The following is an 18,336-nucleotide window of genomic DNA, read 5'->3' on the forward strand; positions in this document are numbered from 1 at the left end:
ACTACTATGTGCCCACATCGCTCTTTACTTAAGCAGCGCATGATTTTATAATTATTATACAGCTAATATAGCAGTATAAATTAATAAGTGCATGATGTAGTGCTTCTTTTTCAAACAAAAAAAAAAAAAAAACAATTCCATGACTAAGATTTTGAGCAAGATCGCCTCTCTAACTGACTCAATCTTTTTAATCAGGGTTCCTTAAATAATTGCTGACTCTAGGAACAGAAAGTAGTAAGTATATGATAAGCTGTAAGAAAACAAAATAATAAAGTTTAACTTAAAAAAGCGTTTCAATTTTTATTAAGTTAAAAGGAAAATAACATATCTCAGGTTTTCTTTTTAATTGTTTCTTGACTCCGGAATCGGTTCTTTGGCTGAGGAGCAGAGGCCATGGAAGAAGCAGAAGAGCTTGGATGAGCAGTAAATTCGTTTAGCAAAGGGGTTAGCAGAAAAGATAATAAATTCAAAATTTTTAGGGGCTCTAATTCTTTAAAATATTAAAAGGAGAGACAAAAAAGCAAAACAAGAGTTTTACAGATACTTCAATGAACTTAAAGTTGAGAACCCTTGATCTTTATTTTAACTTTAGAATTAAAAGAAGACTGGTCTGTTGCAACGCCTTTTTCTGTGAAGAATTGAAGCTATCACACAAAAAGACGGCAACAGCATACAGACTTCTATTTATATAGCGAAATTTACTGCTCAGCTCCTCACTTAATAACTTAACTTTTCAACCTAAAAAAGAAAGAAGACGTTAATTGATGGGAGATAAAAGACCTGTAAAGAAATGATGATAAAAACAAAAACAAAAGAAACAAGAGCTAAGAGCTCATATGGCACCTATGACGAGGTCGGAAGAGCCAAGAGCTCATATGGTATGAGCTCTAGCAAAATTCTAAGAATCAATAGATTGCTTTAAAAAGAAAATCAGAGGCTTAATGCCGGTCGGGATTTAAAATAAGAGCTCTGAGACACGAGGTCCTTCTAAATAAATAAATTGTTAAAGATCCGATCTCACTCACAATTTAAAAATACCTAAATTTTTCCTCTCCCTTCAGCCCCCAAGATGTTCGAATCGGGGAAAACTACTTTATCAAGTCAATTTGTACAGCTCCCTGACACGCCTAACAATTTTCATCGTCCTAGCACGTCCAGAAGCACCAAACTCACCAAAGCACTGAACCCCACCATCTAACTCCCCCAAAGAGAGTAGATCCAGTCCGGTTACGTCATTCATGTATCTACGACATTTAAAAGCATTTTCCAAGATTTCTGGTTTCCCCCTCTAGCTCCCTCCAATATCAACAGATCTGGTCGGTATTTGAAATAAGAGCTCTGAGACATAAGTTCCTTCTAAATATCAAATTTCATTAAGATCCGGTCACCCGTTCTTAAGTTAAAAATACCTCAATTTTTCTAACTTTTCAAAATTAACAACCCCCAGCTCGCCCAAAGAGAAAAGATCTGTACCAATTATGTCAATCTCATATGTATAACTTGTGCTTATTTTTCCGATAAGTTTCATCCCGGTATCTCTACTCTAAGCGTTTTCCAATATTTCCAGTTTCCAAGATTTCTGTTTCCCCCCCCCCCCAACCCTCTATGTCCCCGGATCCTATTCGAATTGAAAATGAAGCATCTGAGACATAAGATTCTTCTATATTAAGTTTCATTGAGATTCGATCACCCATTCGTAAGATACCTCGATTTCACGTTTTCCAAGAATTCCGGCTTCCTCCTCCAACTCCCTTCACTGTCACTGGATCTGGTCGGGATTTAAAATGAGAGTTTTAAAGCAAAAAATCCGTCTAGATATCAAATTTCATTAAGATCTGATCAACCGTTCGTAAGTTAAAAATTCCTCATTTTTTCTAATTTTCCCGAATTACTCCCCCCCGAACTCCACCAAAGAGAGCGGATCCGGTCCGGTCATGTCAGTCACCTATCTTGGACTTGTGCTTATTCTTTCAACCAAGTTTCATCCTGATCTCTCCACTTTAAGTATTTTCCAAGATTCCCCCCCCCCTAATGACACTGGACCCGTTCGGGATAAAAAAAAAATAAAAGATCTGAGTTTCAAGGTCCTTCTAAATATGAAATTTCATTAAGATACGATCACTCTTTCGCAAGTTAACAATACCTCATTTTTTCTATTTTTTTAGAATTAACCTCCCCCCACTCCCCCAATTAGAGCAGATCCGTTCCGGTTATGTCAATCCCATATCTAGGACTTGTGCTTATTTTTCCCACCAAATTTTATCCCGATCCCTCCACTCTAGGCATTTTCCAAGAGTTTAGGTTCCACCCCCTCCCAACATCCCCATCATCGGATAAGGTTGAAATTTGATATAAGAGCTCCGAGACATGATATCCTTCCAAACATCAAATTTAATTAAGATCCGATCACTCCTTCGTAAGTTAAAAATACCTCATTTTTCTAATTTTTCAGAATTAATCCCCACTCACCCAAAGAGAGCGGATCCGTCCTGGTTATGGCGATCATGTATCTAGGACTTGTGCTTATTTTTCCCACCAAGTTTCATCCCGATCCCTCCACTCTAAGTGTTTTCAAAGATTTTAGGTTTCCCCCTCAATTCCCCCTAATGTCACCGGATCCAGTCGGAATTTAAAATAAGAGCTCTGAGACACGATATCCTTCCAAACTTCAAATTTCATTAAGATCCGATCACTCCTTCGTAAGTTAAAAATACCTCATTTTTCTAATTTTTCAGTATTAACCCACCACCCCCCAACTCCCCCCAAACAGAGCAGATCTGTTCCGGTTATGCCAATCACGTATCAAGGACTTCTGATTATTTTTCCCACCAAGTTTCATTCCGATCCCTCCACTCTAAGCGTTTCCCAAGATTGTAGGTTCCCCCCTACAACTCCCCCCAATGTCACCAGATCAAGTCGAGATTTAAATTGAGAGCTTTAAGACACGATATCCTTCGAAAAATCAAATTTCATTAAGATCCATCACCCGTTCGCAAGTTAAAAATACTTCATTTTTTCTAATTTTTTTCCGAATTAACCGCCCCCCCAGTCCCTCCCACAGACGGTCAAACCAGGAAAAAGACTAATTCTAATTTAATCTGGTCCGGTCCCTGATACGCCTGCCATATTTCATCGGCCTAGCTTACCTTTAAGTGCCTAAAGTAGCAAAACCGGGACCAACAGACCAACAGAATTTGCAATCGCTATATGTCACTTGGCTAATACCAAGTGCCATAAAAATCACTGTAAATCAAAAGTAGATGTAAGGCACACCTAAATATATTTTATTTTATGGTAAAAAATAATGCCACAATACATTCAAGGACCTGAACAATTGTACAAGATACTTTCTATGTTTACAAAAGAGATACCGCTTAACGAAGGTAATTGATACTGTAATCCTGATGTATGTAAATAAATAAAGGTCGATTAATGTTTTTATAATAAACGATAAATTCAAAGGAGAGCCAAAAAGACACTTGGCTTTTTGGTTGAAATGTCTTTTTCGTATTTTAATGGAAGAAAATTGACAAAAACGTCAATAATTGCCTTAAGTATTGCTTTAAATATCATTCCAGAGATTCCAAAACCACCAACATGTGACATCTTTCATTTATAAGGTCTTAGCGTCTTTCAGTGTGAACGAATCTCCAAGATGTTCAACAAAATAAAAGACCTCTTCCTCCCAAGATATGTCCCAAATTTGAAAATTTCTTTTTCGGGCTTTGGACTTCCAAGAAAACAATATGACCAAGAAAATAGCTTAACCTTCCACATTATACCCTTACGTTTAGAATAATGTCGTTCCCAGTTATAGTTATTTCAGATGGCACAACGAAGCGCACGCAGAATGACGTCATTTTTGTTCTATAACACGGCTATAACCAAAGCAAAAGCAGTTAGTATGATAAAAACTTTCAGAAAAATACTTGTAACTTTTGTACCTTATCCAAGTGCAGCACAATAAATTGGAAGAACTCCGCATCTATAACTATCTGAACTCCATCCACAGAACCGGACATTACATTACTTAAGATCCATAAGGCGTTCTGTAAAATACAACGATTAAGTAAACTAAATTAGAAAATAAGCCAAAATTTACACAAAAAAAAATTAAAAATAGCTAAATAAAAACATGGGTCTGCAGTTATAGTTCCAGATTTTTCGAAATTGTACAATTCTAATCAAAAGATTTATATTTCAAAATATATTAATTCAATATAAACATATTTTTTTAGTATTCAGTATATTGCTTTACACCCGGATCCTACAGTGTTAATGTACAGCTAACGATTTTTTTTTTTCACCTAATTTTTATATCTAGGTTTTATTTTGCCTCTTTTTTAGTTTAGTTTATATTAAACGAGCTCAAAGTATTCGCATGAATTAAAAAAAAAAAATGTTTTAGCGTTTAGTGTTTTAGGGGTAAAACTTATTTTCCGATAACCAGTCTAAGTGGGGTGAACTAGCAAAGAAAAAATACAGGGTAAAACTGACTAGTGGACAATTTGTATTGTAAGGGTAATAAGGTATATGACATGAAAAATATCATAGCCTTTATGTTTGAAGCTGTTGGAGAGGGGGTACAATATTCTGGAGATAAAATTAGGTCTCAGGGTGGCAATACAAGCTTTGGTTGGGCAACCATAAAATAAAGCGAGGTGGGTTTCCTAACATACAAAAATAGTTGGAAACAATAACTAAACGAAAAAGCTGACTGAGAGGCATCGCTTCATCCCGTAGCAACCCCCAGTCATATTTTTGGTGGGAATCGACATTTTGAAGATCAGGGCTAAGATCTAGTCTCTAGAGCAGGCGGGGTAGGTTTACCAGTACCTGTAACACAAAAGCCATACAACAATGGAAAAACTCAGCTGTGACATTACAAAAGAAGTTATGTCATGTTTTTTGGAAAGGATATATTTATATCCCTCCATATTAAAAGAAGTTCTACCTATAGGTTCACCTTTTTTAAATTATACTTTATTTTAATCAACCTGATATATTTTCACCGTTCAATTTAATTACAACCAAATGCACAATACTTTCAGTCTATCTAACCTAATATCGTTGGATTGGATGACTGACCATCACAATTGAAGAGTCAAGGACAATAAAAAAAAAATCTGATTGATTACTAGAGACTTACAAAACCATATACATCTTTAAAATTTAAGAATCCGGAATTCAAATTTAATTAAGAAGACTTCTATAGGCTTACACTTTTTTTATCATTAACAATGTCCACCCCCCCCCCAAAAAAAAAAAAAACATGGTTGATAAATCGGCGAAAAATTAGCTTACAAACGCATGATGCCAAACAGCTCAAGAAGGTGCGGCTTTCCTTTGCAGATGCAGTTCTTTTCAAGAGCCAAAATATCATTAAGGTTTGCATTTCTAAGGACAGTATTGTCAAATTTACCATGACTAAACTAGAATACATTTAGTAAGCAACGGGAAGGATACCGAAAAAACTAGTCAATTTTAAGGCATTTAAGTGATAAATATGCATAGAAAAACTCCCATATACTTCAGGCAGGACTATTTGGAAAATTTCACCCTCATAGTTTCGCTCCCATAACTTACCTGGTCGTACAATTTATAGCTTTTTATTAGAATACCGTTAGTTTACCCATCTGAGCTAATACCAATATTTGGGTTAATAAGGTTGAATATGGCTATTAAATTTTCACAAAATGACATGGCTAACGCCTCGTTTCCATAGTTTTTGTTCAGCATAGTCTTAAGAATTTAATGGTGGCAAGAATTTGGCAACTCTGACGGAAATACTTCCGAACAATTTGAACTCATTCTATACTATTTATATACCAATATACAGTGCAAAAAAATTTGGAAATTGTTCATCACAAAAGATAATCTTTATTTAGAAAAAGACCTTTATAACAATTGTACGACACTAGAAGCTCGAGATTTGATTAGATTTACAACAACGAAAAGAAAGTTCTTGCAATATCTCTATTTTCAAATATATAATACACCAAAACAATGGGCCGAGGAGGGGGGATTATATTTATTTTGGCGGCCTTAGAACTTTGTGAGGTCTTGAAATTTGGTGAATTAAATTTCGGATAGAGGATGGACATCCACATCAAGCTAATTCTTAAAAATTTGTCCCGTTCTAGATAAAAATCTGAACAAAGTAGGATTTGTTCCAATCAACCCGCATATCAACGTTATCAAGTCAAACCGAGAACCTGACGAGCTTCTTAAGTTTAGATTATAAAAATTTTAACTTCCAACCATCCTCTGTGTGCTATTTTGATGAATAAGATGTCAAAAGGTTCCCCCTCCCCATTTTCGATCATCAACGACATTAGCGACGTTATCACCCAGAATATTCATTCAATCAGTGATGTGAATTCTTGAATTTTAAAGGATTGCAAGGGGGTAGGGTATAATATATTTTTCAAAGTCTAGCAGGGGGGGGGGCGATTTATCTTTTTTTCAATTTTTCAATTACAACACAAAAAAGGCTTTTATATATGACAGTATACAGAAATACTTTTTAAAATCTTAAATTTGGGTTACAAAATTCCCAATGGTCACCCCAGCACTTAGTACCATCCCTGGTTTGAGTTGCCAGAGAGCTGGCAATCGGCAAATGTATTCCTTTGTATTTAAAAGAATAAGAAAAAATCGTCACAGTGTACAGAAGCTCAAGGTCACCCAACAAGTTGTTCAATAGCCCTGTTCAACACAGTCTTAATAACGGATTCTAATTCGACCATCTCCAAATAATCTATCGATGATTTTGTAATGTTTTTGGGCGTCCCACCCAACCCCCAAAGACCCTTGTAGATGTATTTTCAAAATAATTCTAGAAACACATGTTTTAACAGTCCTTATCTTTACTTAAATTGCTGTCAATATGTAAAAAAAATATATAAATGTAACTCGTTTGCTTGAAAATAGCACCAAACTGCACCCAAAGGAGGACCAAATTGCACCAGAACGCTTTTTATAGTACACTCTTGTTTATACTCCGCCAATATTAAACATATTTGGTAACATGATGAAAATTTTTCAGAGACCGTAATGGTTTAAGAGAGTTTCTGCAACTTTTGTTTCTAAATTGCGGTTAAAGGCCTCACATTTCATACCACTTTGGGCCTACAATTAACTTGAGCCACAACTGACACTAAGGGCTAACAAAGTGTAGCTTCAAAAATCTACAACCCTTGACTCAGGGGCAGTGGGGGCAATTCCGTTTTTCCAAAGACGAATTACCGGCGTATAACAATCTCGAAATTTTGATCAGAAGTCTACGCCAGTGGAAAATATAAAGTCCGTATTGAGTCCCTACGGAAGCTAGCCAGATTACCATACTTACATTTATTTTAATAAAGTTTTAATAATTTGTAATTACCTGAATTATTTGTTCTTTTGGATGTAGTAACAATGGTGAAAAATACTGATGAACATTTTGATTCAAAAGTAGGCTTCGTGCATATGTACTGGTCGTGACATTACCCAAGACAAATAATGCTTTCTGTAAATAAAAAGATTAAATTAACTAAATTAGAAAATGCGTCAAAATTTAAACGAAGAGTTAAAAAATAGGACCATGGAAAACATGGGTTCTATATTCTGAATAGTTCTAGATTTCTCGTATTTGCTTTCTCACATTTCTCGTAATGCTTTAATCTTAGATCTCTCGTAATGCTTTAATACCACATCCTACGGCGTTAATGCAGAACTGTCGTGTTTTAGACATATTTCTCAAAAATTCCTAAAGCAGGCGGCAGCATGACTAGGTTTCATTTCCCTCTTTTTTAATTTAGCTTGTATTACTCAAGACTTTAGCATTTGCATAAATAAAAAAAAAATCGTGTTACGGGTAAACTTATTTTCCAATAAGCAACCTGAAGTGGGGTGAACTGGCAAAGAAATAATACAGGGTAAAACTGAGTAGTAGGTAATCCGTATTGTAAGGGCAAAAAAGTATATAAAAAATTATTCTTTTTTAAATTGAAATTTGTTTAAATTTCTACTTCGCGTTTCTGCCAAATTTCATCATCCTTGCTTATCTGGAAGTGCCTAAACTAGCAAAACCAGAACCGACAGAGAGACAGACCTACAGAATTTGCGATAGCTACATGTCACTTGGTTAATACCAAGTGCCATAAAACGATGATTTTCTGTTAAATAAATAATTCTTGTATCCTTTAAAAGACATTTACGGGGTTGGAGATACTTTGTTCCATAATTTCATGAGGATTTTTTTTTTTTACTTGGCGTTCTTAAAAAAACAAAATTTAATTTGTCAAATAATTAATTCTTAAGTCCTTTAAAAGAGCTTTACAGGGTTTGAGAGACTCTGTTCCCTGATTACAAGCGGTTATTTTCTTTACAGGGCTTTCATTTAAAAACAAAACGAAGATTTTTTTTAAATAAATAGTTCTTGTATCTTTTAAAAGAGCTCTATAGTGTTTGAGAGGCTCTGTCTTCTGATTCCATGTGTATTTTTTTTTTTTTTTAATTAGCCTTAATCAACAAAAACAGAAATTTTTTCGTTAAGTAAATTAGTCTTGTATCAATTTAAAAGAACTGCATGGGGTTTGAGCGAACTGTTCCCTGATTCCATGTGAATTTCTTTCCTTTATTAGGCAATTATTATAAAACGACGATTGTTTGTTAAATAGATAATGCATGTATCCTTTAAAAGGGCATCACGGGGTTTGAGAGACTATGTTTGCTGATTACATGTGTTTTTTTTTGTTTGTGTTTTTTTTTTACTTGCCGTTCATTACAAAAACGAAGATGTTTTGTTAAATAAATAATTCTTGTATCCTTTAAAAGAGCTTTACGGGGTTTGAGAGACTCTGTTCCATGATTTTTTTTTTTTTTTTTTTTACTTGACACTGATTAAAAAACGAAGCTTTTAAGTAATAGATGACACCACAACTGATTTTCCACTAAGGTTACATTATGTTAACTACATTTGTGTTAGGTTGCATTTAGGCTCAGTTGGCTTGCGCGCATGCTTATGCAAGTCTCTCAAACCCCACACAGCTCTTTTAAATGATAAAAAAAAATTTATTAAAAACAAATCTCCATTTTCTTAACGAACGCCAAGAAAAGAATAAAACACATCGAATTAGGGAAAATAGTCATAATTATTTCAGTTGTAAAAATCTAAGTAAAAAATAACAGTTCTGGAGAATAACGGGGGCATTGGGGCTCTGAAGGGGGAGTCGGGTTCGTCTCATGTTCAATTCATGCGTCTCACGTTTGATTAATACATTAGACAAAATTTTCAAAATAAAAATAGAAAACTGCTTAGAATCTAAAAATATTGTTGGCTTAGTTGTTATCTCAAAGGATCAGAAGTGGGGGCTGTCACAAAACGTAATGTATTGTTTCACCGACAACATGAGCGATTACACAATATCAGATAACGTATCATTCTTGAAATTCTCGGAAGCATGCCAAGAAATTCTCGAAAATCAAGATATGGGCCTCAGAGGCATAACAAGAAATTTTCGGAAATCCGGTTAAGCGCCTGCTTGTATTCATTGTATTGTTTCACCGAGAACATGAATGATTATTCAATACCAGATAACGAATCATTCTTGAAATTCGCTAAATTCTCAGAAACCTATTTGCATATTCTTGGAATGATCCCAAAAGAAGGCGTTATCAGCTCTAATAGTACTTCAGGACAGAGCCCCGCTTGTATCCAATGTATCGTTTAACTGAGATCGTGAATGCTTTACGCAATACCAGATAACGCATCATTCTTGAAATTCGCGAAATTCTCGAAAACCGGTTTGCATATTATCGGAATGATGCCAAAAACAACTTTTAGCAACTCCAATAGTTCTTCGGGGTAGGGCTGATTGGCAATGATTGGCCATCACAAATGAAGAACTAAGGACACTAAAAATGAAATCTAATTGATCACTTGAGACTTACAAAACTCTATACATCTTTAAAATTTTAGAATCCAGAATTCAAATTTAACTAAGAAGACCTCCCTAGGCTGTTACTCTGTTTTTGGTATTAACAGTGTCCAAAAAAAACAACAGGGGTGATAAATCAGCAAAATATTAGCTCACAACGCATGGTGCCAAACACCTTAAGAAAGTGTGCCTTTCCTTTGATGGCGTAGTTCTATTCCAATATATGATTAATATTTACATTTCTAAAGAAAGCATTATCAAAATTACCTAATATCAACTGTTAGTTAATTTTTACCGTTCTGCATAGCAACACTGACAGATATATCGACCTGCTGGTAAGCTTCATGATTTTGAAACAATCAAATGAAAAGGATTTGGAAATCTTTATTTAGCTTACATTAACCCAGACAGGATTGATACAAGAAATGATAGTGATGTATGTGGTTGGATTATCCCTTTTGGGATCCTTGTGAAACTCCGGATTTTTTAGAATTTCTATTTTTGTGTTTCACAGTTCAATCTTAAAGCCACATATTAAATTCACCAAATCTCAAGAACTATTTGAATAAAATGTAACCAAGGTAATAGATAATTATTAAATGTGTCCATTTAGGACACAATAAGCGAAAGATTTGATCAGATTTTGAAACTACATAAAAATAAAATCTTGCAATATTTCTATTTTAAAATTTATAACACACCAAAATGGGTCCGGAGGGAGGGGGGCAACTTTATTTGTCGTTGGCATTCTTAGTACTTTAAAAAGTTCTTGAGACTTTCGATTATTATGAACAAAATGGCTATCCCACACATTTGATTAGATATATTCAAGGGTGGGAAATATAGAGCTAGTATTGAGTCCAAACGGAATGCAGCCAAAAAATAATAATTATCTATTACCTTGGTTACATTTTATTCAAATAGTTCTTGAGATTTGGTGAATTTAATTTCGGATAGAAGCTTCTCTTCCACACTATCTTAATTACAGCTTCTAATTCGACAAAGAACCCAGTAAAGGTTTTGAGATATCTCTTCGGGGGATCCCAAAAATAAACCACCGTAAATATATTTTAAAATCAAATCACACATGAGTTTTGCCGATCCTTATCGAACCTATTTTTTTTCAAAACTATAGCGATCTCTCTTCTAAAAAAAAAGTCAGTTTGTAAGACTTGACCATCCATGTGGTCTTTCTTAGTGTTTGGATATTTCAGGCGAAAAATTATGAATGAAGTTTACTTAAATTGCAATCAATACGTGGAGAATCTTATTTATTAACACAAATATAACTCGTCTGTTGGCAGATAGCATTAAACTCGACCCAAAGAGAGTCCAAATTGCACCAAAAGCTCTTTATTGTTCTCATTGTTTATACTACTTCTCATTAATTCGCGTAATGGATAATAGAACAAACATTTTCAGTAACACTAAAATTTTATGAGAGTTTCTGCAACTTCTATTTTGAATTGGCCCCAAATTGTGTACCACTAGGGGTCTACATTAAAATTACAACAGGCACTAAAGGCTAACAATGAGTAACTTGTGTAATCTACAACCCTTGTTCCAGGTACTGGGGGAGCCATTTCGTTTCTGGAGGGGTATTTATTGGGACTTTCGATTATTATGAACAAAATGGCTATCCCACACATTTGATTAGATATATTCAAGGGTGGGAAATATAGAGCTAGTATTGAGCCCAAACGGAATGCAGCCAAAAAATAATAATTATCTATTATTATGCAATCTATTATTATGCTCTAGAATGCCTTCACCTACAACTGCTTGTATTTGTTTACGTATACCATATTTCACAATTTCACCGACTGCCCTTAGTGCAGCAAATTGCACCTGAAATAATTATACAAAAGAAAATTTTAAGAGAGAACTAAAGCGACGAACAAAATAAAGAGACAATAGACATCTATTAAGGAGACACTTTAAATCATTCTTTGACACCTCTTCTGAAAAACATCTAACACCATCCACAACATCATTAAACTAGGATTTTTTAACTTTTCTAGCCTAAAAGGTTCTTTGGTGTTAGCAATGATGTCAATGATGATTTTGTTTTGACCATTCAGTTAGGGCTTTCATTAATTCTAAGAATGGGTCAGTGTCTTTTAATTCAGAAATTTTCGAGCAGATTCTCCAAGTTTTCAGCTCGGTGTGATAACATATAAACCGCTAAGTGGTGAAATTCCACTAATCCTTTACTATGTTTAATAATCTGGTTTTATGAATCTCTTGAGCCTTCACCAAAAGGAATTAGTCGAGCGGGTCTTCAAAATAATCAATATTATGTCATTTATGGTTGTAAGCTGTCATACATGACATCATTCATGTGTTATATCAAATTTCAAATGAAGATGTAGCTTTGTAAAAGATAATTTTTAATTCTATTTTTTATAAAAAGCAAGTAGATACAGCAATTTATTATCAAATGAGCCCTTAGAAATCTCTCTACGACTTTTCAGCATCGCAATAGCGGTGACGATAAAACGAAGTAGCTGGAGAATATAAGATAGATAATAGTGCTTCCCATGCAAAAAAGTTATTTTCCTTTTTATTCAATATAAGGGTATAATAATAATAATAATTTATTTCTTACCCACAACAACACTATAAAAGTATTAAAATGTGGAGTACAAACAATTAATTACACACAAAAAAAGCTAAACATACAAAAAATGAAAAGTAATGACAATAGAATTTTTCTACGTTAATACAAAAAATTAAATAAACACACAAAATAACGAACTATGAAAAAAAGAAAAATAAACGAACATTAGATACACACAAAAAATTAAATTCAAAAAACACAAAGAGAAAAACAAATACACACACAAAGTCAACGAAAAAAACGGATAAGACGGTGGTGAGGGGATAGGTGCGCAGAAGCTGTAATGGAGAGTTGTCTGTGAAGAATCTCCAACTTTAAAGTTAAATCAGGAACTGAGAATTTTTTAACAAGAGTCCGGTTTTTGTCCAAGGTGGAAGATACAGAAGAAATTTACAAAATTTGAAATAATTTATCCGAATTATTTTTAAATTACCATTATTAAGAAGGGGGAAAAGACCTGAAGCATAAAGGACATAATGATCACAGAAAGTAGAATAAAGTTTAGCCAGCGCACGTCTATTATACTTCCCTCTATTTGCAACAATTTTTCCATAACCAATCTGAATCTTTTTATTTATATCACAAACAGTACGCTGACGGAAGCTCGAAAGATTGTTAGTAATAGAGATACCAAGCCAGCGAATACAATCAACAAGAGGGATAGTGAAGTTATTACAGTGAAGGGGAGTCGCAGTAGTACAGTTATAGGGAAGAAACTCACATTTATCTATATTAATTGCAAGGCCAATATCAGAGAAAGCATCAGAAACTATAGAGACCATTTTGGAAAGACCCTTTTTGGAACGGCTAATCAGAAGCAAGTCGTCAGCATACGCAAGATAAGAAACATCCGCAAGACCAGAAAGGTATGTACCTGAAATCTTAGCCAGCACACTAAAAATACAAATCTGAAAAAGCGTAGGGGACAGAACACCATCCTGCCTAACTCCTCTTCGCATTCTTATAATAGCTTCTGGTGCAGATCCTAAGTGAAGAAACGAATTTGAATACCAAAACCTAAGAAGCATTATAACAGAGAGATTGACCCCAGAATTATACAAGGAAAAAATGAGCTGACTATGGACCACACTATCAAACGCTATCGAAAGATCCAAAGCACAAATATAAAGACCATTTCCCTTGGAAGAATTATCAGCCAATAGAAAAGACAGAATCTTATGCGCATGCTGACAACCCACCCCACTCCGAAAACCAAATTGGTTCTCATCCTCAATGACACTTTTAGTCAAAAATGGTAGAAGGATATAATCAAAAACCTTACTAATATTACAAGATACAGTAATAGGTTGATAGCAAGAACAATCAATCGGTGACTTTCCCCTTTTTAAAATTGACGAAACAGTGCCACACAGAAAACTCTCAGGTACGTATGAAGTACATAGACACATTTGAAAAAGAAGCTGAAAGTGAGATATAAGGGGGGTGTAATCATGTAATTCTTCTATCCCCTATATGAAGCAAAAATATGAGGATAGAACAATTAGGATAATTCCCAGTCAGTCATCAACTTAAAATCTACGCTCTTTTTTGCTTTCCGTTTTGTTTTATCATTTCTACTTTCTGTTTCTTTCTCTGACAGTGCCAGGCACCATTACTATTCTCTTCGTTAGGTACCAATCGGCACCTAACACGTTTGTTCAGCAGCAGGTTCCCAAAATAAATTGAGCAGCAATGACCAGCAATAAATGTAAATGTGTATTTCAAATAAAATAAAAAACAAGAGCTAAGAGCTCATATGGCACTTGTGCCGAGGCAAGAAGAGCTAAGAGCCAAGAGATCATATGGTATGAGCTCTAACAAAATTCTACGAATCAATAGATTGATTTAAAAGGAAAATAAGAGGCTTAATGCCAGTCAGGATTTAAAATAAGAGCTCTGAGTCACGATGTCCTTCTAAATATCAAAATTCATTAAGATCCGATCACCCCCTTGTAATTTATCAATACTTAATTTTTTCTAATTTTTCCTCTCCCTTTAGCCCCCCAGATGGTCGAATCTGGAAAAACGACTTTATCAAGCCAATTTGTGCAGCTCCCTGACACGCCTACCACGTCCTAGCACGTCCAGAAGCACCAAACTCGCCAAATCACTGAACCCCTCCCACCAACTCCCCAAAACAGAGCGAATCCAGTGCGGTTCTGTCAAACACGTATCAAAGACATTTGCTTATTCTATCCACCAAGCTTCATCCCGATTCCTCCACTCCAAGTGTTTTCCAAGGTTTCCCCCTCCAACTCCCCCCAATGTTAAAAGATCTTGTCGGGATTTGAAATATGAGCTCTGAGACATGAATTACTTCTAAATATCAAATTTCATTAAGATCCGATCACCTATTTGTAAGATATAAACACCCCAATTTTCACGTTTTCCAAGAATTCCGGTTTCCCCCTCCAACTCCCCCCAATGTCACAGATTCTAGTTGGAATTTAAAATTAGAGCTTTAAAGCACAAGATCCTTCTAAATATCAAGTTTCATTAGCTCTGGTCACTCTTTCGTAAGTTACAAATACCTCAATTTTCAATATTAGCCCCCCCCCAACTTCACCAAAGAGAGAAGATCCGGTTATGTTAGTCACGTATCTTAGACAGGTTTTTATTCTTCTCATCCAGTTTCATCCTGATCTCACCGCTTTAAGTATTTTCTAAGATTTCCAGCCCCCCCCCAATTACGCTGGATCCGGTTGAGATTTAAAATAAGAGATCTGAGTTACAAGGTCCTTCTAAATATGAAGTTTCAAGAAGACCTGATCACTTCTTCGTAAGTTAAAAATACATCATTTTTTTCTAATTTTTCAGATTTAATCCATCCCCCCCCCTAATAGGGCGAATCCATTCCAATTATTTAAATCACGTATCTAAGATTTCTGCTTATTTTTCCCACCAAGTTTCATCCCGATCCCTCCAATCTTAGCGTTTTCCATGATTTTAGGTTCCCCCACCCCAAACTCCCCCCAATATCACCTCATCCGGTCGGGATTTAAAATAAAAGCTTTGAGACACGATATCCTTCTAAATATCGAATTTCATTAAGATTCGATCACCTTTTCGTAAGATAAAAATACTCCAATTTTCACGTTTTCCAAGAATTCCGATTTCCCCCCTAATGTCCCCCCAGTGTCATAGGATCTGGTGAAAATTTAAAATTAGAGCTTTAAAGCTCTACACATACCTCAATTTTCAGAATTACCCCCCCCCCCCCCCAATTCGACCAAAGAGAGCAGATCCGGTCTGGTTATGTCAGTCACGTTTCTTAGACAGGTTTTTATTCTTCCCATCGAGTTTCATCCTGATCTCACCGCTTTAAGTATTATCTAAGATTTCCGCTCCCCCAACTGCCCCCCCCCCCCAATTACGCTGGATCCGGTTGAGATTTAAAATAAGATATCTGAGTTACAAGGTACTTCCAAATATGAAGTTTCATGATAATCTGATCACTCCTTCATAAGTTAAAAATACGTCATTTTTCTAATTTTTCAGAATTAACCCCCCCCCCCAATAGAACGGATCCGTTCCAATTATGTAAATCACGTATCTAAGACTTCTGCTTATTTGTCCCACCAAGTTTCATCCCGATCCCTCCAATCTAAGCGTTTTCCATGATTTTAGGTTCCCCTACCCCAAACTCTCCCCAATGTCATCAGATACAGTCGGGATTTAAAATAAGAGCTTTGAGACACGATATGCTTCTAAATATCAAATTTCATTAAGATCCAATCACCTGTTTGTAAGTTAAAAACACCTCTTTTTTCTAATTTTTCCGAATTAACCCCCCCCCCCCCCCAACTACACCAAAGAGAGCAGATCCGTTCCGGTTATGTCAAATCATGTATCTAGGACTTGTGCTTATTTTTCCAACCAAGTTTCATCCCGATCCCTCCACTTTAAGTGTTTTCCAAGTTTTAGGTTTCCCCCTCCCAACTCACCCCTCCAAAGTCGCCAGATCTGGTCAGGATTTAAAATAAGAGCTCCGAGACATGATATCCTTCTAAATATAAAATTTCATTGAGATCTAATCACCCGTTCATAAGTTAAACATACCTCATCTTTTCTAGTTTTTCAGAATTAACCCCCCCCCCCCGCCAACTACCCCAAAGAGAGCGGATCCGTTCCGGTTATGTCAATCATGTATCTAGGACTTCTGCTTATTTTTGTCACCAAGTTTCATCCTGATCTCTCCACTCTAAGTGTTTTCCAAGATTTTAAGTTTTCCCCTCACATATCCCCCCATCCAATGTCACCAGATCTGGTCAGGATCTGAAATAACAGCTCTGAGACACAGTATCCTTCCAAATGTCAAATTTTATTAAGATCTGATCAACCATTTGTAAATTGATAATGCTTCTATTTTTCTATTTTTTCCGAATTAACAGGCCCCCCACTACCCCCAGATGGTCAAATCAGAAAAACGACTATTTCTAACTTAATCTGGTCTTGTCCCTGATACGCCTGCCAAATTTCATTGTCCTAGCTTACCTGGAAGTGCCTCAAGTAGCAAAACTGGGACCAACAGACCAACAGAATTTGCAATTGCTATGTCACTTGGTTAATACCAAGTGCCATAAATACCACACTACTAAAGTTACCCGCTTTTCAGGAAAATTTTAGCAACAAAAGTGGCACAACTTTCAACCAGGAAGTCTGAGGCAACCAGATAAGCAGATATCATTGTCTATCCCTTGGTGTATGGGGAATTACATGCACAGCTGGAAATTACCCTATTTTGCAGCCTACAACTAGTCTACAACTAAGCACATAATTGAGTAATTAATGAAGCCATGAATCTTACTGAAAAAATCACAAATATATGTATATAACAAAATTTAATATAAGACATAATTACCTCAACTTCTTTATGTGTTAATAATGGAGCTAATCTTCTTAAGATTCCAGTTTCAATAACAATCTGAATTTGGTTTACATCTTCATCCATTGCATGGCTAAGAGCTATGTTACAAAGATTCAATGCTGAATCTACAACAATAAAAAAGAAAAGGATAATATAAATCAGAATAACTTAAACCAACAAATATGAAATGCATTCCATTAATACTTAAGATACATGGGAACAGCGCTCATATGATTGATAGAGGTGTCTGTGCAAAGAATCATTAAGGAAAGGGGAGAGGAAGGCAAATTGAGAAGTATTATTGCATAAAATTAAGCAATAAATACATCAAAAGAATCAGCATATTATACTGATTAACTCAACAAAAAAATCCAAATACATTCTTCAAAGAAAAGTAAAATGAGCAGAAATAAAATCAAATAGTGTTCCAAGCATATAATTATCACAAATCACCATCAATAAATAAATAAAATTCAAAACATGACCAAGTCAAATTCAAAACAAGCAAAAATTAACATGAGTGGGGATGACCACCCCCATACTTTCTCAAGACCAGACCATAATTGACACTTTACTGTAAACAAATTACCAACACTACTCAATACTCATGTTAGCACTAATACTTGTGTTGCTCTTGCTAACAGGGAGGCTGTCAATGCTACTAATGTTAATGTTTGCTTGTTCTGAGTTTGACTTAGTTATTTATAGTTATTTCTGTTTGTTTCGGGTTTTATTTATTTACTGCTGGTAATTTGTGATAGTTTTACGTTTGGAAGATTATTTGACTTCATTTTTGATAATTTTTTGTTTAATTAATTTAGCATAGCTGATAAGACCCAGAACTAAGTCTTTGGAGATAACTTGAGCCTCCCCCAAGAGCCTAAAGATAGGTTTTTAAGTTTTAAAATGTGCCCATTGGGGGAAGG

At 35.3% G+C, this 18,336-nt stretch overlaps 2 protein-coding genes across 4 annotated transcripts in view; one reads left to right on the top strand and one right to left on the bottom strand.

The window, feature by feature from the left end:
• The window catches only part of LOC136029129 (uncharacterized), a 337,007-nt gene that overhangs the window by 256,208 nt on the left and 62,463 nt on the right, over positions 1 to 18,336 (top strand). The gene's annotated exons all lie outside the window — the stretch shown is intronic.
• LOC136029126 (importin subunit alpha-3-like) overlaps positions 288 to 18,336 on the bottom strand; it is a 41,520-nt gene continuing 23,471 nt past the window's right edge. The window contains exons 2-5 of one of the 2 annotated variants that reach the window (XM_065707205.1): positions 17,405 to 17,535; positions 7,388 to 7,510; positions 3,945 to 4,049; positions 288 to 738 (exon numbers count right to left, since the gene is read on the bottom strand). In XM_065707205.1, the coding sequence (XP_065563277.1) occupies positions 718 to 738; positions 3,945 to 4,049; positions 7,388 to 7,510; positions 17,405 to 17,494 (339 nt within the window). In that variant the 5' untranslated portion in view covers positions 17,495 to 17,535 and the 3' untranslated portion in view covers positions 288 to 717. Of the gene's footprint in view, positions 739 to 3,944; positions 4,050 to 7,387; positions 7,511 to 17,404; positions 17,572 to 18,336 lie in introns of those variants that run through there. The other variant, XM_065707204.1, reaches the window with a different exon arrangement.

The sequence above is a fragment of the Artemia franciscana genome, chromosome 7, assembly GCF_032884065.1.
Source record: "Artemia franciscana chromosome 7, ASM3288406v1, whole genome shotgun sequence".
In the NCBI taxonomy this organism is placed as follows: Eukaryota; Metazoa; Arthropoda; class Branchiopoda; order Anostraca; family Artemiidae; genus Artemia; species Artemia franciscana.